The 25,111-nt window shown below is 48.6% G+C and overlaps 1 protein-coding gene across 1 annotated transcript; it reads left to right on the top strand.

Annotated features, from left to right (window-relative positions):
- Positions 1-25,111, top strand: TMEM52 (transmembrane protein 52). Its single transcript, XM_086921530.1, has 6 exons — positions 1-155; positions 8,459-9,772; positions 10,467-10,510; positions 12,174-12,218; positions 21,646-21,827; positions 23,240-25,111. Exons 2-6 carry the CDS (start codon positions 9,716-9,718, stop codon positions 23,596-23,598), a joined length of 687 nt encoding a protein of 228 aa, XP_086777656.1. The 5' UTR covers positions 1-155; positions 8,459-9,715; the 3' UTR covers positions 23,599-25,111.

Here is a 25,111-nt window from a genome sequence, read left to right as displayed (position 1 = left end):
AGATCTTTAAAAATGAAAGTGTTCCTTAAGTTAAGTGGTACAGGACAACTTAGTTAGTTATTTTGTTTAGCTTTAGTTCAGCTGTAAATAATTGTTTATCTGTTTATTTTAATATATTTCTCAATGTTAGTCCTGGGTCTAGTAAACAGGAGAAAGTGGAGAAGTGTGGCTCAGGGGTTAGAGGCGGCAGACCCGGAAGCTGAGATCGGCCCTGGACCAGGGTTCAATTCCCCGCCTCGGCGGGTCTTGGGCTCAAAAATTCCACGGACTCGATAATTCTCGCTCCGGTGCCTTCTCGACTCAGGGGTTCACACTCAGCGACTCTGGGCAATAGCTTGCTTAATCTCCACAACGGACCCTTGCAGGGGGATGCCTGGCTTTCACCTTGTGGATACCCTGCTGGGGTTATCTCACAGGGGAATACTAGGACGGGTTCCCTAAGCAAGCGCTTAGATACCGACCTCGGTCAGTGATTTGCGCTATATAAATACATGTACATTGGGAGGGAGGGGTGAGGGGGGGTGAGCAGACACCAAACCAAATTGAGAGTGTGCAAAAGGCCGCTTTTATTGAAACAGGTGCATATTTACAACAATACAAACCTGGCAACCGCCTAACAAAACTAGTCCTCACTAAATAAGATGTTACCTTACAACCCCAAACGTCAGGCCCGCCCCTAACACGTCACAAACCCCGCCCCCACCCAGCACAACATAATTACAATTCAAACAATACCAAAACCTGATAATCATTTACATATCATCCCAACCCACCGCCAAACATCACATTGCAAAATTTACCCACCAACAACGTACATTGCCCAAAACCTTGTAACCACCCCACGAAACAACTATTTAAACTTTTCAGCCATAGCCCAACTTTATCAAAACCCAACAACCTTCATGTCCCAGCTGACCAAGAACGCCCAAATTCCGCACGGCACCTGTTCCAAGCGACAATGAACAACATTCTGAGTTACCCCATATCCACCTGTTCCGACAAAAGAACCCAAAATTATGAATATAAATAAATAAATAACGCAAAAGATAAAGAAATAAAAACCTGAAAGAAGTAGAGAGCTAACCGATAAAAAAGGGGGGGGGAGGGAGGGAAAATTTTCAAATAAACTATGAGCTCCCGGCCACCAGGTCATTCAACCTAAAATGGTGGCCGGGAGGCGGAGCCAAGGGGATATATAGCTGGGCTCCCTCAGTAGGAACCGAGGGAGCCCAAAACCAGCCCAAAACCAGCCCAAGGCTGGCGCTCTAGCACAACCCCCCCCCCCACTGGCCCCTCCCAATCAGCCCGGGGGTGGGGACCTCCCTACGGTCGGCTGCCCCCCCCCAAGCCCCCCTTGGGAGGGAGGGGTGAGGGGGGGTGAGCAGACACCAAACCAAATTGAGAGTGTGCAAAAGGCCGCTTTTATTGAAACAGGTGCATATTTACAACAATACAAACCTGGCAACCGCCTAACAAAACTAGTCCTCACTAAATAAGATGTTACCTTACAACCCCAAACGTCAGGCCCGCCCCTAACACGTCACAAACCCCGCCCCCACCCAGCACAACATAATTACAATTCAAACAATACCAAAACCTGATAATCATTTACATATCATCCCAACCCACCGCCAAACATCACATTGCAAAATTTACCCACCAACAACGTACATTGCCCAAAACCTTGTAACCACCCCACGAAACAACTATTTAAACTTTTCAGCCATAGCCCAACTTTATCAAAACCCAACAACCTTCATGTCCCAGCTGACCAAGAACGCCCAAATTCCGCCACCCAGAAAAGAGGGGGAAAGTAATTACCCTCCTCTCTTTCTGCCCCCCAAGACCAACGAACCAGAACCTCAACCTAAGAAATTTTGAATCTTCAAACACCTGGAGAGCACCTCTCGCAATTCCAATAGATATAAATCCATGCCTATACGAGATAAGTGAACACCATCACCGCGAAAGAAGTCCACGTTGTCATACCGGATGTCCTTATGGGACACCCGCCCAAAACCCAAATCTCTACAAAAACGGGAAACCTCCAGATTCAACTTCCGTCGCGCCTTATCAACCGCCCTGGGCTTGATCGCACCCCTCCAGGTTCTTCTAGGGACCAATTCTGTCCACAAAACATGGCAACCCGCCCATTGCTGACGAATAAGAGAAAGATCCCTCTTCATTGCTCGCAATAAAACCACCCCCTTCACTCCACAAAGGTCATTCTCCCCAAGGTGCAAGAGCAACACGTCGGGACAAACACCTCCCACCAACCAAGAATTCAAGGCTGGGATAAGCTCCCTCCAAATCATACCTCCCTTCCCCTTCCACACAACATTAAAAAGGCGAGAATTAAAACCAAGAGTGGAACCAAAGTAGCTTCTTATAGCTTGATCTTCCGCGCGCCTAATGAAGGAATGTCCCACTATCCAGATCGTCATGACAGTAGAACGGGGGCCGGCCACTGAACCTGAAAAAGAAAAGCAGCATCAAATTCAAGAAAAATTATCAACCGCAGGCGCCACAACAGGGTCAGTCCGCACATAGCGCCTAAAACAGTTGGAGGACCAACGCCCTAAAGACATAATGTCCTGCTGAGACCAACCCCTGTTATGAGCTTCTGTTGCTGCTCCAATCCTGAAGGAATGCGTACCATACTGTGTCTCATCCAACCCCAAGAATCGCAGCGCTTTACGCAAAACCATGCGCAGTTGGTACTCAGTCACCCTGGAACCATCCCTATGTCGGAAAACAAGGCCCTCTAAGGCGGCCCCCGAACAGTCCCTCAAACGCCTGGCCCACCTAAAAGGACACGTCTCAGAAGGGGAAGAAGCTTCCAGCCAAATGCCCCTTCCTTTGCTGTGTTGATCAGTTTTTGCCCGAGCCAACCAGACGTGCAACCCCGACTCCAAAAATCGAACATCCTCCCACCCCACCCCAAGAGCAACTTTCGACCCCAGCAACTCAGAAACTCTGAAAGCCCCAAAAAACATCCAAACCATAAGAGTAGAAAACAGACAAACCTCAAACTCATTCAAACAAACTGAGGACAAAACCTGCAAAACCCGGGCTAACGTCTGCCAAGACAAAGGTCGGCGAACCATATGTTCCCTACCCCTCTCCCTAGACCAGCCCTCCAGCATGCGCTTACCCACCTCCCCAGCCGAAGGAGAATAGCCCCACAGTAATTTGCCCATGAACGCAATACCAGCCAATTTTCCAGCAATTGTCACACGTGTCAGGCCCCTGTCAATCAAGCGAAGAATGAACTGTACCACATCTTCAGATCGTCTCCAGCCCGGAGCACGCCAGTCGGCCCCAGAGTCCAAAAACTCCTTCCATGCCAATTCATACGCTGTCCTAGTGGAAAGTGCGAGCGAACCTACCACCAACTGCAAAACCCTGTCTCGCCTACCGTCCACAGATGTTCTGGCATGCGGGTCGGCGTCCTGTCCGCATCCGAGGCTAGCCCATGGAATCTCTCCCACTGTGAACGAGACAAAGCATCCGCAATGTCATTGTCCACTCCAGGAATGTGTAAGGCCTTAAAACTGATGTCATACGTCAAGCACCCCAACACAAAGACTCGCAAAAGCTTCAAGATGTGGGCATCCCTGGCCGACTGCCGATTGATAACGTCCACTACAGCCTTGTTATCAATGCGAAACAGCACTTTTTTGTGAGCCAGCTCCTGACCCCACAGAGTCAACGCCACCACTACCGGGAAAAGCTCAAGGAAGGCAATACTCCTGCCTCCGTTCTTCCACGCAGCAGGCCACTGTTCAGCACACCATCTGCCCTGCCAGTAAAGACCGAAACCATCACTGCCTGCAGCATCTGAAAAAACCTGGACGTCCCAAATCCAATTCTCTTCTCTGTACAAAGGAATGCCATTGAAAGAGTGTAAAAAGGCTACCCACATCCGCAGATCTTCCTTAACACCTGCAGACAAGCGGACATGATGGTGAGGTAAAAACTGACCCGACAGAGCTCTACCCAAACGCCTGCAAAAAGTACGACCCGCCCTGACCACCCTACAAGCAAAATTAAGATGGCCTAGCAGTACCTGAATTTCCCTCACTGTCACCTTTGCCTTGTTCAACATCACATGTAAGAGGTCCAACATTTTTGCTTTCTTATCCACCGGTAAGCGTGCCTCCATTATGTTAGAGTCAATTTCAATCCCCAAAAAGGACATGGTCGCGCAGGGGCCCATTGTCTTTTCGGGTGCTAAGGGCACACCTAAAAATTCCATCAGAGTTTGAAATGTACGCAAGGCATTCTGGCATGCTGAGGAGTTGGGAGCGCCTACAAAAAAGAAATCATCTAGGTAATGGGTCACAAGCTGATGTCCTGACGTGTCCGTGAAAAACCACTGGAGAAATGTGCTAAAGGTCTCAAATAGCGCACAGGACATGGAACAACCCATTGGAAGAGCCTTATCAACATACCACTTGCCTTGAAATTGAATCCCCAAGAGATCCCAATCCTCAGGATGTACAGGCAATAAACGAAATGCCGATTTGATGTCACACTTTGCCATTGCCGCACCAGTGCCGGCAGATACAACCAAAGCCATGGCCACATCCACTGAAGAATAAGACACAGAAGCGGCCTCACCATCAATGAAATCGTTAACAGATGAGCCCTCCGGCCATGACAAATGCTGTATCAAACGAAACTGCCCAGGCTCTTTTTTAGGAACCACACCAATTGGGGAAACAATAAGATTTTCCAAGGGCCAGTCATCAAAAGGACCCGCCATCCGTCCCTCATGCAATTCCTTATCCAATTTGGCTTGTACCACCTCCGGATGTTCACTTGCTGACAAAAGATTCTTTGACCACCTCCGCAACCGCGGCCCGGTGTAACCAAGACGAAAACCCTCCTGAAAACCACTCAACAACAACTTAGCAGCCTCAACATTCCCATAACCTTTCAGAGCCACAGCCAAGTGAAAAGGATTAACTGGCGTATGAGCCCTTGGGCCCAGTCCCAGAAGTGTTTTTCCCCCCCCTGTGAGGTTGAGGCTGCTGCGCAGGAGCAGGGGCATTGGCTGACTGATGTGACCACTGCCTGCCCCTCGCACCCCGAGGCCCCCAACACTTGGACAGTGGGTGCGTTCTACCACATTGGGAGCATTCGTGTCGAAATTTGCAGTACTCTCTCGGGCAATATCCTCTGTTAAAATCCCAACAGGTCCCATCGGCAGGTTGAACTGACGCAGCTGCACCCACCCCTCCCCGAGTGGGCTTACCCTGAAAGGGCCGTGAAGGTAATGGATAACCACTAGCTGTGAAAACAGTATTACCACCCGCTGATGCCCCCATAGTGTGTTGCCACAGGTCATTATCTAACTCCCCCCATTTTGCCTCAGGATCCCAAGCCATCCGAGCCCGGAATTCCTCATCGTACTGAGACCAGGCATAACCACTGCCAGTAATCTGTGCTTTCCTAATCACGTCCATATACTTAAACAGGGCCACACAGCGCTCCGGGAATTTCTCACAGTACACACTAGCGTATATAAGAAATGCCGCAGTCCAATTTTCGATATTCAGAGGAACCTTAGGGCGCTTGGCCAACTCGTACTCCTCCTCCTTAGACCCCTCCTTAGACCTAACTTCCCTATGTAAAAGCTTCAATAATTCCACGTACTCCCCCTTCCAAATCCTCTCCTTAGTGGACAGCATTAAATGAGCGCCCAACGGTTTTGTGACGCCCATGTAAGGCAATTTCTTTATTTTAAGCTCCTTGCTGTGTAGAGGATCCTTACCTACCTCCACGGGCTCTGTAACAGTCCCGGAATCCACCTTAGAGCCCTCACCCCCGTCACCCGTGCCCACCCCCTGATCCTTAACATATCGACCTTTATGGAGCTTAAGATCCACACCCTCTGCCGGAGGATCCCCCCCTGTGCCAACTGAGACCATCAATGGCTTGTCCCGTGGACCAGCAAGCTCACCTGGATTCAATAAAGGCAGTTGGGCCGGCCTCGCTCTCCATGCCATCTGTTCAACATCGCCGCCTGATCGAGGAACCCTCACCGCGGGGTCGCTCTCCCGGATCGATCTGGAGACTGTGGTTCCCGGACGCACCACAACCGGTGCCTGCAAAACATCATCAGAAGCGTGAAAAAGCCCCCCCCCTGCACCCTCAGCACGTATCTCGCCCTCCTCGGGGCTCTCCTCATCGTAATCTAAAACCAACGATTCCTCCATCCTAGGAGGGGCCAACACCTGTGGCGGACTTCTGAACCCAACCTGGGCCTTACCAGCCCGTACAGACACCTGAGGCGGGGGAGCCGACTGGACCCGTCTGTACTCCCCCGAACGTCGACCAGTTTTAGGCACATTAACCAACGATGAATCCCTGTGTTGAAGAGAAGAAACATGTGGGGCCAGCGAGGACGCGCCTGTCCTGCTTCTGCCAACCCCGCTGATATCCAAAGAACCTGACAAAGGGGCCAGCGAGGACGCGCCTGGTCCGCTTCTGCCAACCCCACTAATACCTGTAGCAAGAGAAGTTGGGGCCAGCGAGGCCGCGCCCGACCTGCTTCTGCCGACCCTGTCGAGATGCTGAAAGGAAGACGTTGGGGCCAACGAGGCCGCGCCCGACCTGCTTACGCTGACCGCGCCGGGGTCCCTCGCCGGTACGGGGTATGCCGCGCCAGGCTCCACCCTCCCTTCTCCTCGGTGTAACTGGGCCGCACTCCACCCTACCAAGTCTGCCTCACCACGACGCTCTCCGACCTGCAAAGAAAAAGGCTGAACTGATGTGCCGGGACCCTTACTACTAGAACGGCCAAAACTGCCAACACCACTAGCCATACAAAAACTAGAATCCTGAAACTGCACCGGACCAACCTCCCGAGAAACAGACTTCCTTGAGAGAACCGACAGCCCCCCACGAGGAGGGGAAGGATCCACGTCCTCATCACCACTACTCCAGTCCAACAACTCCTGCACAATCTTAGACGCAGACCCCAACGCCCGTCCACCCTGCCCCTGCTGCTGAACATCAGAGCGGGGCTGTTCCATCCTCCCAAGCGATCTGCCCCTGACAGGTAACCCTGGAAAACTCAAAGTGCCCCCAAAACCACTTCGCATATCAGTCCCCTGGAGGGGCTCAACCCTGCTTGCATCACGAACCCCCTCTGCCCATGAAGGAAAAACATCCAAACCCTCCCAAGACCTAGCACCCACCTGCCTATCACCACTGCCATGAACAGAAGGACAAACCCCAATTCCTCCCGCAGAATCCAGAAACCCCCCACTCGACTCAGAAACAACAGCAGTGCTAGACAACATACCAACACCAGTCTCCTGACCTTGCAACACAGCCTTCTCCCTCCTCTCAACCTGCGCCCATTCCCCCTCCCCCACAGAACCACTGAGCACTGAATAAACCTCCCCACGATCAGATACAGGGGGGGAAAACAACAGGGGACTATAAGGTACAAAAACCTCCCCTGCCCTTAACTGTCCAGGCTGAGTCTCAACACCGTCAGGCAAAAGCGGCCCAGAAACGCGAGCTGGCGTATACACCCTGTCACTCCCAAGCCCCCTGCCAGCCACATGCAAATCCGCCTCCCGACTAGAACCAATTGCCCCCAAAACCGAGCGTTCCAAAGCTACAGCAGTCGGTACTGCCGACGGTAAAATATCTTCCATAATGGCGCGCTGCGCACTCGCGTCAAACTGCGCATGCGCGTCAACCGCATGCGCGCCAACCGCCGTCACCGCATCCACCAATTCTTCGGCCTGACCGACGGAGACAGAAGCGGAACGCTTTCTGCCTCCCCGCTTGACGGCCCGCTTGCCCCTGGCAGCGGGGACCGAAAGCGAACGTTGCGGCGGCCCCACTGGAAGCGGCGGAGCCGAAGCCTCACCCTCCTCTAAACCCGCCTCCCGCCGAACAGCCGCCACAAAATCCACATGCGCCACACTTCCAGGGGCCGCCTTTCTAGCACGCTGGCGGCCCCTGTCACTTACCCCTTCCCGGCGGGATTTCTTTGGCGACGCGCAAGCCGCGACCACTGCAGCAACCCGAGCCGAGGCCTGTCGCCGAGGACGCGACGGCCCAGTCACATCCCCCAGAACCAAGTCCAGGCGTCCCGCTTCGCTCAAGAGGCGGATCGCCTCCAAAACGCGATAATCCTCGCCAGACATGACAAAGTCGGAATGTAACACCACACGAAAATTTAAAAATTTTCAAATAAACTATGAGCTCCCGGCCACCAGGTCATTCAACCTAAAATGGTGGCCGGGAGGCGGAGCCAAGGGGATATATAGCTGGGCTCCCTCAGTAGGAACCGAGGGAGCCCAAAACCAGCCCAAAACCAGCCCAAGGCTGGCGCTCTAGCACAACCCCCCCCCCACTGGCCCCTCCCAATCAGCCCGGGGGTGGGGACCTCCCTACGGTCGGCTGCCCCCCCCCAAGCCCCCCTTTACAGTGCTGCTGCTGCCCAGGGGCTGCATCCAAAGGTCAGGAGGACCAGTGTGTATACTTCATATAGTGCTTCTTCTTGGTCCTGACCAACTCATTGAAGAGCTCCGATGTTCCCGTTTCCTTTGCATTCTTTGGCTGTATGCGGAAAAGTATGTTGGTTTATTGGCCATGTGAAGAAAAACTGGGAGCAGTGATTGAAGACGTTTGAGGCCAGAAAGAAATGCTGTGTATGACTTTTGCAGTGCATGCAAGAAGTTTACGTTTGCAGAGATAGGGCAGCTGCACATTAATGTATTTACCATCTGTATGCTGATGTTGTTTAAATCTCAGTCAAGTACCTCTGCACTGCTGCTATACATTTAATGGAAGAGTACAGAAAAGCACCAATTTAAACTGTTTCACTGATGTCTACCCCTTCAATATACACCCATCCTTGCCTAACCGCAAAAGCACTAGAGTTGAGTCATGTACCACCCAGTGTCCTCATAATCAAACCTGCAGCATACACACAAAACCCTACTGCTAAGACAATGCCAAGCTAAAAATTGGGGAATTAAAATGTAACAAGACAGACTGGACCGTACAATTATGTCTAAATGTTGCTTTTTTAAACAAAACGGTCAGTCGTTGTCCAAGTGTTTCTTTCTATCGGTAACATATATGCCAAAATGTTCAGCCCTATAAGGGGCGATTTGAGAATTAAGCAGGGGAATGCAGCTTCCCCACTAACTTACATGAAAGCAGAGGCGATATTAGGCCCATGACAGCTAAAATTAAGCCTTTTAGTCCACAATCCGGTCTGTTGGCAATTAAGCAGCAATACACGCACCCTCTACATGTACAGCACAGTGACCATGTAGATTGGGCTCTACTACGCGTGGCGGGGGCGGAGCTGCTTAAAATTTCAAAATGGCCACCGCGCCCAGTGCCAGCAGCCGGTGGCATTGTTGTCAGTCCTTCTTCGGTGTTGATTGCGTTCGAAGGCACAGCTTCATGACAGTGGGCCAGTGCACCAGGGCGTGTACTAATACTACGAGAGAGGCGTGCTGCGGGGGTGGGCCGGGCACCGGCGGCTCTGGAAGGGGAGAGCTCCTTGGGCCAGCGAAGAAGGGGCGTACCCACAGAGCAGTCCTGGTGCGAGGCGTGGCCTCCGTCCGTCTGCAGTCCCTTAAAGACCTGTCTGCTGAGCTGTGCTGGTTGTTCGTTTGCGCCTGTCGTTGTCTTCGTGTCCACCGGGACTGTCCATCCTCTGCCCGCAGACATGGAGTCACTTATCCGCTGGACCTCGCGGACCCTGTTGCTGTGCTGCGGCCTGCTGGTGAGTATGAGGGACACCCTGTCTGGCGCAAACCCCCCCCCCCCCCCCCTCCCGTATCCACCCGATTGTCCGCGGCGTTCACATATAGCGCACCCACCCCAAAGGATCATCATCGCGCTCACCCAAACCCACCAGAAACATTTTCACTTCAAACATATTCTATGGTACGCTACCACATCACTCACGAAAATGGTGGTATTGAGCTACCGGTTCCCCATACTCACGCACTCTCCAGTCGACCCTCCCCTCCGAGGAAGAATACTCTTCGCCTAAATAGAGCACCAGGTTAACGTTAAAATTCCTACTCTAGCATACAGTCTGCGTTTAAAATTCCTGGTCTTTTTATTTTTTCTCTATTGATTTTGCCCTCGCTGCCGCTCCGTGTAAACATTTCTTTCCCATCTGTTACCTTGTCACGCGCACCCTGAAAATAATCCAAACCCTTTTCGCCAGTGTATTTCTGGCTCTGTGGTTTCGCCCCTAGAAATCTATCCAGACGCTTGGCCTCAACCGGCCGGCTCCCTCCCCTTTGGCTGCCATGTGCTCAGCCTGCACAAAGACGCCTGCCTGCCCGCTCCCTCCTGTACTTATGTGAAGCCCGTCTCATCAAAGCTCCCCGTTACATATGTGTAAACCCATGTATGTGCCTTACCATGTAGCCCTCCTTTTGTTAACGGCTTCTTTTTTCCTGCAGATTTCCCCAGGCTTAGCAGAAGAGGACTGTCGAAAGTCGGCCCAGTAAGTACCCGCAACTAAGATTGGGGGCGGAGCATCCCAGCTACTATAAATCTGTCTGTTTTGGTCATGCACGATGGTTTAGTGTCCTCTGACAGAGGCATCAGCTGTGCATACGGCGAGTGGATTCGCCAGTGGTCCGCCGTAATGCAGAAGTAGAAATATTGTAGTCCAAGCTGCGCTTTGAATAGTAGTAACTGAGTACCTGCTCTGTAAGTTGAAAGGGAAAATGCCAGCACCTCGTGACAAAGGTGTGAATAATTTGAATGACAGGACATAATGACATGAATCTCATGAATCACTAGAGCCGACAGACAGGATATTTGCTGTGAGTGCTGGTGGCTGTACTGTTACAGAGGTCATTGGATGCCAACTGCCTCCTTAGAGATGGTATATGTTTTAGATAGAGAAGGATGCAGCAAGTTGATTTGGTAGAACATTGACCTTCCGATGTTTAGTTTTTAAAGGGTTCCAACGTTGTTATTGGCGGAGGCCGAAGAGTTTTGGAGTGTATGAGGGCTTTGCACCTTTGCTCATTATTAAAATGAGTTGTATATTTGGAAATAGCTTAGATTGGTTCCTTGTGGCAATACATACACCTACAGGGAATACTTTTCCTTCCAATATTAATCTCCAGCCAGTGACGTTTTGCCCACTATGCTGCTTTTCGCTGTGAAATTTACATTTTGTAAATCGTTTGCTGGGATAAGTCGACTCGTTATAACTGCTGGCACCTTAGTTGTTTACTAACGCATTGCTAAGTATCTGTTTTCACTATACTAAACAAATATTGGAACAACAAAAGCCCGCTGTGTAATTGGAAAAAAAGTTACATACATATGGCTTGGCCGCCTTTCCGAAGTAGCCTAGGTAGTTATACTTACTAACCCCCCTCTTTGTCAAATGCTAAACATTATTGCATGAGAGCCGCTCAAAACAATCTCTAATGGCTGGAACAACGCATTTAAGATTTCATACCCAAATGCCGGTCTTTTTCTACTTTGCAGTGACGAGTAATTACATGGATTTGTGTTTGTATGTTATCCATGCAGCCACTGGTATGGCCCCGTAGCGCTGTAGTCTGTTTGAAGGCTCCTCGCCACGCTCCCAAGGTTTCATGCCCAGACAGCTCTCCGATTTGTCCTGCAGTGCCTTCATGTTCTTAGTCGGTCTCTAGCTTTGCGGGCCGTGTTTTACTCGGGCCAGCGGTGGGTTTGTGATTGCTGTCGAAGAGGTCTGTCGGAGGACTGGTATCAGTTGCTTACACCTGTCTTGGGTGACATGCATATTTTTTGTTGAATACTAGTAGTGTATGCTTGTTAATTTTATGTCCAGTAATATAAGCCACAGTATTTTCCGGATTGGTAGACCTCATTACAAGGGTTACTGAGTGAATCTCCTAGCAGTCTCACGCAGTGACGATTAATTCACTAGAACATATTGCTTGTTGTTTTACAATTTCATCAGAATATTTTTTTCAAAGTAACGTTCTTTATAAGAATGTTTTCCTTTAGGGCCTTTATTATTATTATTATTTTACTTTTCATATTTGCTGTGTGCAACACTACTGTTGAGCGGATATTTCTTTTTGCCACCATTTATAATGTTAATAGTATAAAATGGCAGTAATAGGTTCTGAACTAATATGAATAATTTTCCTCCACAGGTGCCCTAAAGAAGGTACTCATTGGACGAGCCTGTGGTATGTGTGGTAAGTATCCACTCTCTTGCTTGTCAGTTATTTATTTTCTAATTTGTTGTCTATTCTGTGGCTGAACGTAACACAGGCTTCAGCTGTATGAGCTTTATCTTCTAACCTACACCATAGTGATGTATGGGTATTGTAGGGAGCCTTTGGAGTTGGCCCCTGCTGGTGTATCCATGCTCTGTCCGACTTATGCTTTGATTGTAAATATGTATCGCTCACTAACCCTAGGCGAGGTGTTGGAGTGCTTTTTAATGAGTAGCACGCTACTCCTGAACCCAGGTGTGGTTCTCTAGTATAGATATGTGTCCTTTTGTGCAGTATGTGCATCTGTTGTAATGAGCTTAGTAGTGTTGTCTCATGCCTGGCATGATCTCCATCTTATGCTGTCGGGTCAGTGGAATGTTACAGCTGTAAGATTTTACATTGATGTTTGATGGCTAAAGTTCCTTGGGTTACAGTTTGTTACTGGCCAGCAAGGGACGGTCCGCTCCTTGTTGCTGTCCGAATAGTTACTTACCAGTTTAACCACTGTGTCTTTTGAGCCTCATTCCCAACTGCAACGAGGATGAATGGGATTGCTACATCATCCTCACTATTTCCTCTCAACTCCCTTTAACCGTCCATCAACTGACAATCTAGACAGACAGTTGGCCTGTGTGTTCTTCCACCCCTGTATATACTCCAGGACATAAAGATATTCTTGGAGTCTAGCAGCCAATCTCGCTGAGCCTTTGCCGCCACCACCACCACTACGAAGAAGAACTTTGATGAGGAGCTTCTGGTCAGATCGTAATAAGAATTCTGTACCCCTGATATATGTTCGGTAATGCTCCACGTCCCATGCAGCGGCCAGAGAGTCTCTCTCAATAGCAAAGTAGTTTCTCTCAGCATTAGTTAATTGATGCAAAAGGTAGTCTTCTCACCTCTACTATGTGTTTGAGAGAGAATGACTTCCACACCTGTCGCACCCGCATCCAGCCAGATGATTGACTTGAGTGCAATTTCTAAAGGCACCAGAATCCCTGCTTCACAATTTATCTTAATTAATCTGTGCAAGATTTGTTGAAAGGAGCAGCTGCTTTTACAATGGATGAGTGTCTCCAAGAAATGGATGCTGATGACACCCGTAAGGAAGTAATGTGCATGAATAGTGGGCAAAGGAGAGAGAGTTGTGTGGCGGTATCCGTGCAGCCTTTTATCAAGGTTGCAGAGGAGTTGACCATGTGTGGAGATAGTATTTTGATGAGGAGAATGATTTGTGTCTCCTGTGACAGTGAGACCTAAGTTAATAAACAAGGCTAATGAGGGCCATTTGGGGCAGGGTTTGACCCAACATCTTCTCAAGGTGTCGTTTTGGTGGCCAGGCATGAACGATCAGGTCACTGCATGGGTGGTAAGATGCAATGTTTGTAAAAAGGGCGAAAAGAGGCTTAAAGTAGGAGTGCAATCAGCCGTGGAGGATGTATCTAATTCAGGGTAAGCTTGGTATAGTGTTTGTATTGATTTTATTGTCCCAATGTCTGAATGTGTTCTCCAAATGGTTGCGTGTGTTCATGAAAGAAATTGCCATTGGAGCCACTACTCATCCCTTGGGAAAGTTGGTTTTAGAGGAAGGAGTTCCATCAAGCCTTTATAACTGACAACGGCACACAGTCAGTGTCCCATGAGCTGGGGATATTACTACAGCAGCATGGTATTAAACATCATTGTACTTCTATCTACAACCCACAGAGTAATGGGATCGGTGAGAGAGCTAACAGGATGGGGAAGGGTTTGATTCAAATGGCTGAGGCCTCTGGACAGGATATTGTTATGGCTGTGGAGTAATTGGTCTGGTCACATCGTACCACCAAGGAGGAGGTCACTCTAAACTCCCCATTGAGTTTTTGAGAGGAAGAATCTCTGGTTCCAAACTGGTACCATCATAGATGAAGGAATGGGTGGCAAGTGGTGGTGAGCAGAAACCCATGTGTGGCAAGGATATGGTGATTTCTAAAGGAGTGATTGTTGAGGGTGATTGGCTAAAGATCAAGACTGGCTGGGTAGTGAGTAGTTTGTCCAAATACAAAGACCCATTTAATGTAGTGCATTTATCCTATTTTTGTGTGGTTTTGGTGACCAATGGAATTGTTGCAAGGAGCATTATTTCAGAAAGGTGGTGATCATGCGGTGAAGAAAGTTGAGAATTGCTGTCTGTCATGGTGATGAATGATGGTGGTTTTGGTAATAGTTTGCAGACTGAGGTGTGTGTGAGAGAGCAAACGGGGTCCTGCCTACCATCACAGAGGTGAGAGATTTTGAGAAATTGTTCAATTCCAGAGAAGAAAGGAGTGTGCGGGATCGGCTACCACCAGAAACAATTACATACCTCTTATTGCATAAGGGGTTTTCCTTACTTCATTATTTGTAAGTGTTCATCCCAGTAACTTATGATGTTTTTTTAAAACGGAAGGAGATGTGTTGTAATGAGCTTAGTGTGGTGTCTGGTGCCTGGCATGATCTCCATCTTATGCCGCCAGCTCAGTGGAATCTTACAGCTATAAGATTCTACATATAAGTTTGAAGGCGAACCTTTCTTGGGCTACAGTTTGTTGCTGGCAAGCAAGGTTCTGTCTGCTCCCTGTTGTCCGAATAAAGTAATTTACCTGTTTAACCACTGTGTCCATCAAGCCTCCTTCACAACAGTATCCAATGCTAATACGCCCCTCAGGTCAGCCCAAGGCTGCAGATCTACAGGGGCGCGAGTGCTGCTGTTCTTTTTGTGTAGTGCAGACTCGGTCAGTGGGTAGTACTTTGGTGAACCGGTTTCTGAGTGCTTGCAAATTTGTAGCGGCTATGGTTGCTGAGTCACAGGTGGTGTAGTTTGTACGGATGACGTATTTCTATGTCACGTGTAGCAGTTGACAATAATTGTACTGAGTGTGTCCTACAACTCCTCCCTAAGCTTGTTGTTAGTGTGTTTGGGGAAGATTTACAATAAACTAACGCAGCGCGGTGCAGCAAGTCATTTTGCTACGCCACACTGCGTTAGTTTGGAAGCACAGGTATGCAACAGATTTACAACAATATAGCGCATCTCTGTGCTTCCCCGTGCGCTGGTGCACAAACTGCTGCCATGCGCTGACGCAGGCACCCTTGCACCATGTTGCAAGGATGCCTGCCTCCTAGGGAGATTGTTTATGTGCAGTAAGGGTTCCCTTTCTGCACATATACAATCAGAAATGACGTTTTACATATTCTGTGTGTTGCATTAGCACACCTGGAACTTGTAAAACGTCTTTATTTAAAGGATTGTTTGTGCTGGAAGGGACACCTTCCTACACATAAACAATCACCAGAGATGATTTCCTCTTTCTATGTGTGCTGCAGATTGCAGCACTCCTAGTAGGAGGGAAAACAAGCATTTACAATGCAATGGTCTCGGCAATATTATAGGTAGAGCTATTGGTATTGCTCATTATTTTTTTTATCTTTTTTGTATCCCTAAATAAATGGCATTGTCATTTCTATCGGCATTAGCTTTTTTTGCATATGTGATACCTATTGCATTAGCAGAGAGAGAGTGAGGTAGTGAAAGAGAGAGAGTGAGGTATTGAAATAGAGAGAGAGTGAGGTAGTGAGAGAGAGTGAGGTAGATAGAGAGTGAGGTAGTGAAAGAGTGAGGGAGGGAGAGGGATGTTGTGAGGTAATGATATAAGCATAGAGTGATGTAGTGAGAGAGAGAGAGGTAGTGCAAGAGAGTGAAAGTGAGTTATGTTATTCTAAACTTTTTAAGCGCACAACACCCAGGGGTTCCATGGCGAGTTAGTGAGATAAAAAGAGTGAGGTAGTGAGATAGAGAGTGATTGAGGTAGTGATGTTTTGAGAGAGAGAAGTTGTGAGATAGTGAGGTAGTGAGATAGAGTGGTGTAGTGAGGTAGAGAGAGTTATGTAATGAGAGAGAGGTAGATAGAGTGAGGTAGTGAGAGACAGAGACTGAGGTAGTGAAAGAGTGAGGTAGAGGGATGTTCTGAGGTAGTGAGATAGAAACAGGGAGTGAGTTTGTGAGGTAGTGAGATAGAGAGAGAGTGAGGTAGTGAAAGAGAGTGAAAGTGACTTAGTGAGATAGAAAGAGAGAGTGAGGTAGTGAGATAGAGAGAGTGAAGTTGTGAGGTAGTGAGATAGAGTGAGTTAGTGAGGGAGTGATGTAGTGAATTTTTGAGGGAGTGAGTTGTGATATACTGAGGTAGTGAGAGTGAGATTGAGATAGAAATAGAGTGAGCTAGTGAGATAGAGAGAGAGTGAGATAGAGAGTAAAGTTGTGAGGTAGTTGTGAGCCAAAAAGAGGGAGGGATAAAGCAGCCCTGGTTGTAATGCAGTGGTTGTAATGCATTCCTATATGAGCCACAGTATTGCCGCCTGATTGTCTGACTTTATATAAACTCTGCAGAAATAATCTGAAAACAAAGGGGAACTTATAGTAACTCATTCGTGTTCGTCACCAACAGACTGCTTTGTAGATAGATGACAGGGTTAAGACGCCTGTTGCACAGATCTAGTCTAGCTGCAGTAAGCTTCCGGGCACTGTACTGGGGAGGTATGTCCAGTGTTAATGGACTTGCTCTGGTACCACGATTGAAACAACGTGAAGCAGCTCAGAGTGTTGATGTGCCTGCTGCAGGGGTCGTCTTGTGACCTGCAGGTGACACGTGCCAGGTGTGGTGAAGTAGCTCAGTGGGTGAAACGCTCACTGCAGACAGCGGCACGTCACCTGTATGACGTCAAGCAAACTAAATATGTCACACAGCAGAACACTACTTCTAAGCTTACATACACATTACTTAACTCAGTCGGTACAACTTGTACTAGAAGGTGTATTTGAATCAATTTAATAAAGCCAGTGTTTAAAAAAAAATAAATAAAAGGACATACTTGTTGAGGTGGGACGAAGTAAAAAAATATAAAGAGCATCCAAGCCAACACAAGTAAAAACTATAACGATGTATCGATACGCAAAGCGTAGCATTTTAAAATAAAAAAATAACAATGGCACATTGTACCATACTGTAGAAAAGAGTAGCATGGCAACCAGTCCATCCCGAAAGTTGTACTTGATAGCGCAATAAATGTGTTATTACATAGCATTCAGATTATTGCTAGATTGAAAAAAAGATTCTCAACCCCTGAATTATGATGCAACGCTCATAGTAGAGGTGAGCCTGCTATTTGTGCCAGCATCACATTCGAGGAGACACTCCACACTTCCATGCCCAGTGGTTGGGACGCGTCCCAAAAGGACTGCATCACCATCATATGCTGGGGTGGGTGCTAGCTAGAGTGCAAGAGGAGCAGTTTTAAAATATGCCCTAGGACGAAAAGGGGAGCAAGTACATTTTGCATTGTTAGGACTATAGGGGACCCACGAGCTTACTTATGTAAAACAGACGTAACCACAATATGCTAAGCACAGAAATAATTTAACAGTAAAATCAACAGAACAAAATTCTGAGCACAGAAGTGGGGCAACAGTAAAAAAAACAGTAAAATACCCAGATGACCGGTGATGCTGGGTACATCAGCGCTCAACGTGAAACACACAGAAAAGGCAGTGCGCATCAACGCAATAGAAACAATTGACAGATGAAGCTGTGTGCAACAGCCCCGAAACTACACCGGCAAATGACTGATACCTAGCTGAGCACAAAATACAGAGAAGGCAGGCAAGGCTGTACGCCTCGGCGCACGTAATTAATTCGCAGGCAAAGTTGTACAGAGACAATTAGCAGGTAAAGTTGTATGCGTCAGCGCTGAACAAACAAATGCCCAACGAGGCTGTGGGCATCAGTGCACAATGTGAGCTTCGTGGGCAAGGCTGTGCACATCAGCGCAGGGTAAATCACTGAGAGCAAAACTCTGTGCACCAAGGGAATTATGAAGCAAGACTGTGAGCATCAGCACAAATGGAATAAGAGGTAAATGAGGCGGTGCGCATCAGCACAAGGTAAAATTCACATGGCTTGATTGACATGATGGGTCCAATTACAGATGGGCCACCACTACCCTCGATGCAGAGCAGGACGACGGGGGGCAGAGCAGGACGACGGAGCTGCGGGGGGAGGGAAGGGGGGGGGGCAGAGCAGGACGACGGAGCTGCGGGCGGAGGGAAGGGGGGCAGAGCAGGACGACGGAGCTGCGGGGGGAGGGAAGGGGGGGGGCAGAGCAGGACGACGGAGCTGCGGGGGGAGGGAAGGGGGGGGCAGAGCAGGACGACATACCACGGGGGCCGCAATTCTCCTGAGCTTCGGCGGCGTTACAACGTCCTCCGGGAGTGACCACCACTCTTCCGTCCACTCCTCCTGCTCAACACCGGCTCTCTCCGCACGTCATTGGGGTGCCTCGTCTGCTTCTCGTCCTCGCTCCTCGATGAGCTCATCTGCTTCACGTCCTTGTTCCTCATTTGGCTCGTCCTCGTTCCTCAGGAGTGCTCCGGTCTGTTCCCTCCGTCTCCCGAGTCCTGAGCACGCACACCTCAGCGTCCTGCAATTATGGTGGGCGTTCAAGATGCCAGTTGCGATGAGATCCTGTGCGGGCGGGACAGGACCAGCGGGAGGGGGCGGGGAAAAAAGACGGCGGGAACCAGACAGCGGGAGGGGGCGGCAAAAAAGACGGCTACCACTGAATGATTTATTTAGCGGGAGGGGGGGCGGGAAGAAAGACAGACAGCGGGAGGGGGGTGGGAAAAAGAATACAACAGCACAGCGGCCGACCTAATCAGCGGGAGGAGGGCGGGAACAAACACGGACAGTGGGAGGGGGGCGGGAAAAAGACCAGGCAGGGAAAGAAAACAACGGCCGACCGATTCAGCGGGAGGAGGGCGGAAACAGAGACGGACAGCGGGAGGGGGGGCGGGAAAAAGACAGCGGGAAACGAGGACAGCAGCCTACCTCATCACAAGAAGACTTAAAATGGCGGCCACAAGCTTCAGATTTTTTTTCGGAATTGGGGGCGTATTTTGCTGTTCTGAGTGACGGGCGACGTCACTGTCTAAAGAACAGCAAAAATGACGCCCCCAAATCCGAAAAAGACGGGGCTTCTTTGGAGGGATGGCTCTCTCCTCCAATGGCTGGCCTCCATTTAGGAAGCCAGCCAATGGAGAAAGAGCAAAAAGAGGGAGGGATAAATGCAGCACTCTAAGAATCATTAAATCTCCGACTTCCGGTTTCTGCCTTACGGCAGAACCGATAGTCCTCGACCTAAAAACGAGGAGAAATTAATACATTTCGCCTCGTTGCTCTTCCTTATGCCTCCCCCGGGGCGGTGTAGCATTCAAACGCAGCTTGAGATTAACAATTTCTTGTAATGGCAATGTGTCTGGTTCCATGAGTTTTGGGGGGGGGGGGCGGGGGGGACACCCACAGCAACACCCACAGCAACACCCATGGAATGCCCCTTTCACGCAAAGTGCTGCGTGTAAAGGGGGCGTATTTACAAAGACAGGAAAAGGTACGCAGGGTGGCTTTTCCTGCCCGTGTAAATATGGGGCAGAAAAATGCACTACTGGTGCGTCATAAAAAGTGACGCACTGACAGCGCAAGGGGCTTGTAAATCTGCCCCTTTGTGCGCATGGAGGCCTCAATGTCTTGAATCCGCCCTGGTTTAGATCACTTGTAAATCTAGCCAGGCTTGTTTTCCTTCTTTCATAGTTTAAGTATTTTTTGATGCTTGAATTTTAATGGAGGGTTTTGTCGTATCGGGACGGCAGCTATCCGGGATCAGAACAGACTAGTCTCGGTGTCAAGTCCCCCTATCAGCCTTTCGAGGTCGATACAGTGAGCACTTTACGATACGCATGCACAAGTATCCAGGCGCACATAGACACTTCATGGTGTGCATATGTCAAAGGTACAAATTATGTGTCACACCAGCTTGCAGTGCTCTCCAGTATTGGAGACATTTGATCTCTTGCGGCTTACTGTGGGAACGCCGAGCCAGTCAACATGCCTCCCGGACCAAGCTATCGTTTCTATTCTCGAAGCCGGCCAGTGCGCAAGCCTGGGCATGCTGCCAAGCACGGACACACCTGGGTGGGTGGGGGGCACATCTTGCACCACCGGTTTCTGTTATCAACCGATCCTCTACTGCGTATTCGGCTGTTAACAGTAAGAAGCGCGCTTTTGCCTAATTTACATTGGAAGAATGCTTTTTTAAATATTTAATTTGTATTTTTTTTCAAGAATAGGGACAGGGAGACACGTGATAGCACAAATTTGGCGAATACTCTTGATGACTCCAGCAACCCCCCAAATCAATCACTCAGACCTAGCACGAAGCATGCATACAATATTTCGTAACTCTTTGTTGGCCTTTCACCTACAGAGAAATGCATATAAAACATGGTGCACACACACCTTTAAACGAAAACAGTGTTGCAACTTTAATGTATCCGTGAAAAATACCTTTTTCTAGTAGGACAGCTTGGCTGGGTAAAGTTTATCATTTCATATGTCTGTGGATGCAAATGAACTGTCACATTTACATTTTGGTTGGTGATGTGTAAATAGTGTTGGTATTAAAAGTGCTAAGATATCAAAGCACTGTGAGGAAGCAACTTTTTAGTTAAAATTTTTTTTTTAAATGTGTATAGGCTGCACCCTGAATAAATAGGTTGTCACAATCTTCACAAATATTTTTTTGAAACGTTTACCGTGCATTCAAAATGTTTTTTGTAATATGCATATTGTACCCAGTGCAAATTCTTTTCATTGGTTTCCAATGGTTAACAAGGCAAATTCCAGATTCTATAGATTAAAGCCTATACTAACTCCCAAGTAGTCTTTAGATTTGCTGATTATCGTTTGCACACATTTACATTTCTTTCAGGAGCAGGCAGCCTAAAGAGGAGGCTTGCTTCTTGTGTTTCCCTTTCCTCACTTCAGAGTAGACACTTCTTCTCCCTTTTCAATCCAGGGACCTAAACTGGCTCGAATGGTTGTTTTTTTAATAAAAAGTATGGAAATTGTTTTGATCAAATTAATGAAGCTTGGGAACTTTGTTCTCGCGTCCCCTTAGCCACTTGGACCTCTACTTGTGGTCGGTCCTGTTAACATCTGAGAGTTACTAAAGTGTGCATGCCACTCATTTTCCACAAGTGGCTGCACACCCAGACATATGTTTTGTTGACAAGTTTAATGGATGCCTGAAGCTTTGAGACCTTGTATGAGGCGGTGCTGCTTTAGTGCAAGGAGTTGGTGTAAAGTGCATAGTGTTTTTGTTGTGTTGTAATGTGGTAATATGAATAGTCGGTCGAAGGGGATGCCACCTGCTAAACTGTGCATGTTGCCCGAAACCGTAGGTTTGTGCTGCCAAGGGATCAGTTTAGCAGGGATTTGAACAGCCTCTAGGCTTTTGTGAGTGGTTCTAAAGGCTAACCCTTCCTGTTTTATCATTTCAGGTTGATCCTGCTTACAATATTTGTGTTACTTCTCTGTGGCATAGCGGTCAGCTGCGTCAAGTTCTGCTGCAGGAGAGCAAAGCGGCCCACACAAGCCCAACCACAGCACCCCTGCGAAGTGACTGTCATTGCTGTTGATAACGACAGCACTGTGCACAGCACCATCCACAGCACTGTGACATGTGAGTGTGCTGGGTCTGTATGGAGCTTACAACTAGTGTGGGTTCAGACTGTTTAATATAGGTCTAGTGATTATTTCAATGATCCCTTGAGCGTAGTTAGATTTTTAAAAAAAATATATTTCTTTAAGTTGTCACCAAGCATCTCCCTGCAAAGTGAGGAAGTGGTCTGAAGAGAAATTGGGAGATTTTCTGAACGAAAACAGACCTGAAATTAATTCTGGGAGTAGCCGCTACAGCCTGCCTCTGCCCAGTGTAACTCCTTCAGAAGGGCCTGATTTCTGGCCGATGCTCCTGTGTGTTCTGAGATTTGTAGGCTCACACTTACAATGGTGAGGTAACATCACGGGCCATAGAATGAAAAGTACTGTTTTTTTGTAAAGCCGATGCTGGCTGAAGTTTACACCTGTCGTGGGTATCGCCTGTCATAGCATTCTAAGATGGCCTTATTGTACTGAGTGAGTAGATGGGGGTAAAAAAAGGAAATGGGAGCTAGGAATGTATGAGGAGATGAAAGGAAGGAGACGGAGGTTACAAATGACAAAGGGTGCTTAACTGTAATGGGCTGGGAAGGGAGCCTGAGGTGTGACTGATTATGATCCAGCCATGCCTTCTTAGTGAATTGTGAATTTTCTCCTTGTTACATATGGATATCTATGTATGTTCTTAGGTAATGGAAAACGGTGGCCATGGCATACCGAGCAGGGTATCAAAAGGCCTTATTAGTCGTGTCTAACAACTGCCAGGTCTTTAACATCGCCCAGACCCTTTGCAGTGCCTTATCGGCTCATGACGTCCTTCTTAATGTCTTAGCAGACTATTCCCCGTAAGCATGTGTACTGTGACCTTTTGACTACCTAGGTGAAATAGAAAGGAACTTGAGAGTCGGCTTTTGTTTCAGTTACCTACTCCCACAATCGGACCAATGTCCTTAATGTTCTCCATGGCAAATTATGCAGTATGTTTAGATTTTGCTGTCATCCGCCGAGCAAAGAGGCAGAACTTGTCATTTACGCTATTGCAGCCTGCATAGAATTACCCACCTAATTTTATCTACTTTCGTGACTGGAAGTCCTGCCTACCTTGGTAGTTTTCAGCGAAGTGTGCCCGTGTCTTTGAGTCAGTTCCGGAACTATTTTATATTTTTGTCTGAAGTCATGTCCTGTTAGATGTTTTTCTCTAAAACGCTGCGGTATATTAGAATGGGTTCATGGCCCTTGCTGTGCACAGCTGTTCAACCTCTGACTTGCAGGTGGTTGACTCATTCTTCTGTCCTCCCCGAGCAATAAAATGAGTAACGTTGAGCTGGATAGCAGTAACGCTCCCTATTTACAGACCGCGTAGCCTGTATGCTTGTTGACAGTTGTAATGTGTTTTAAAATATATTTATTACAGATATTCTTTGTGTTTTGCAGCTTACAGCTCGGTGCAGTACCCACACTTGTTCGCATTCGCAGAGATGGACCGCGGCGCCTTGTCTCCCCCGGCCTACAGTCTCTATGCCATGGAGATGCCGCCCGCCTACGAGGAGGCCATAAAGATGTCCGCCCCTGCCACCGACGCCCCGTCGACCATGCCAGCCGTTCAGAAGCTGGAGGACATCCCGGAGCACGCTGCTCCCGAGGTGGACGTGGAGGAGGAGCAACAGCAGCCTGGGGACGAGGAGGTCCCGCCCTCCTACGAGGAGCCGGAGTCCGTGAATGCGGAGGACAGCCCCCCGTCCGTGAATGTGGAGGGCAGCCCCTCGTCCTCCCCTCCTCGTGCCAGAGACTGAGACTGCTGCGCCACACACGTGTTTGGCGCGCGTGCTGTTGCCCTGGAAAGATGACCCTCCTTGTGGCCGTGCTGGCGTCGAAAGTGGAGGACACGCGCCGCGGGTTACCATGGCAGCGAAGGAAAAAAAAAGGCGGCAACACCTGGTTACTTACCTCACGACTGAGGAGGTGGGGTGACCTGTAAACGGCGCACCGAGTGGTCCACCAGACCTCGCTCTCATCGCGGGCACACAACACCAAAGCTAACGCAAGATCATTTCACGTTCAAAGACTTGAGCTGACCTGGAGTGAGCAGTCTGTGCTAAGTGGTTGCGCATGTCCATCCTGAGCCGGTGCACGCAGGAGTGACTACACTTGGCCAGGTGGCCACGCATGGTCTTATTGGGCCCTGTGTCCAATAGGCATGTACACCAGGGTACATCTGTGGCTGTTACAAACACTCATGCAAGGTCCTCCCACATGGGAATCAGGAATTTCTGTGACACCACTGGGGCTTCTGGAGGAGGGGACGGATTCTGAGTGAGGCCTCCAGATCTCCTACAACGTCCAGGCAAGTGGAGGGTAGAGTCGGGCAAACAGATCTCTGTCCTGGTAGAATCCTCTTTTTGGTGGAGAAATAGGCCACTTGTACATCAGAGTTGCTGATAAAGTGCCAGCTGCTGTGAAGCTCACGTTTGTGATGTACAATCTGTTGCACATGCCACAGACAGCTGTTAATTGGGAAGTGGTAAGGCCGAATTTGAAAGGACCACCCAGGTGTCGAAAGCTCTTGTGGTTAATGGAGTCTCGGATCTCAAGACTTTGGTTCTACTGCTGTGGTCCAAAGAGGCTGCTGCCAGTACACTCTTATCATTGTGAATATCATTCTGCCACCAACAAGCTGGGAGAGAGGAACTCTTCTTGCGGGAAGGTTTTGGTTCTGGTTCCACTTTCAGGAACTGGAGACTATGCTAGAGGAAGCAAGGGCCTATTTATGTGGATGAGTGGGGTGATTTTCTGGGGGAGGGGAAAACCGGGTGCCTTGGCCGGTGCAAGGGGAGTTCAAGAGTCTGGCAGAAAAGAGGCAACAGGTGACCATGTGTTCTGAGAGCTGAGGTCACTGTCCCAAATACCCCTTTTCTTAGTGCAATTCGAAAGAAAGTGACTTAAGACACAGCTCTTGGAATCTGTTAACGTATTTGTTCGGCCTGTTATTTGATGGAGAACCCCACGCTTGCACTTTTGGGCTTCTGATAGACATCCGATGGTTATCAATATGCCTCTGTAGGCGATTTTCCCCCCTTCGCAAAGGAGGTTTAATTTCTAGCACATTGCTGGTCCAAAGAAATCGTTGCTACGCAACGTTGATGCATAATGTTACATAAACTGTACAGGACTGTCCAAGGAGCAGCATCTGCTGTATAATGTGGATTGTGGTGTGCGCAAACTCACAAGTGTTTATATTTTAAGTGTTACATAATCCATTTTTGATGCCTCGACTTTTTTTTTAATAAAATGTCTGCCTTTTATGAA

Source organism: Lissotriton vulgaris, chromosome 5 (genome assembly GCF_964263255.1).
Source record: "Lissotriton vulgaris chromosome 5, aLisVul1.2, whole genome shotgun sequence".
Taxonomy (NCBI): Eukaryota; Metazoa; Chordata; class Amphibia; order Caudata; family Salamandridae; genus Lissotriton; species Lissotriton vulgaris.
The sequence above is the reverse complement of the archived record's forward strand: the minus strand, read 5'-3'. Positions and strand labels throughout refer to the sequence as shown.

What these genes read in the sequence shown, in the direction of transcription:
- TMEM52 (XM_086921530.1), top strand. Translation starts at nt 9,716, where the DNA reads ATGGAGTCACTTATCCGCTGGACCTCGCGGACCCTGTTGCTGTGCTGC. An exon ending in TGCTGTGCTGCGGCCTGCTG is followed by an intron (nt 9,773 to 10,466) that starts GTGAGTATGAGG and finishes TTTTTCCTGCAG; the next exon opens with ATTTCCCCAGGCTTAGCAGA. An exon ending in GACTGTCGAAAGTCGGCCCA is followed by an intron (nt 10,511 to 12,173) that starts GTAAGTACCCGC and finishes TTTCCTCCACAG; the next exon opens with GTGCCCTAAAGAAGGTACTC.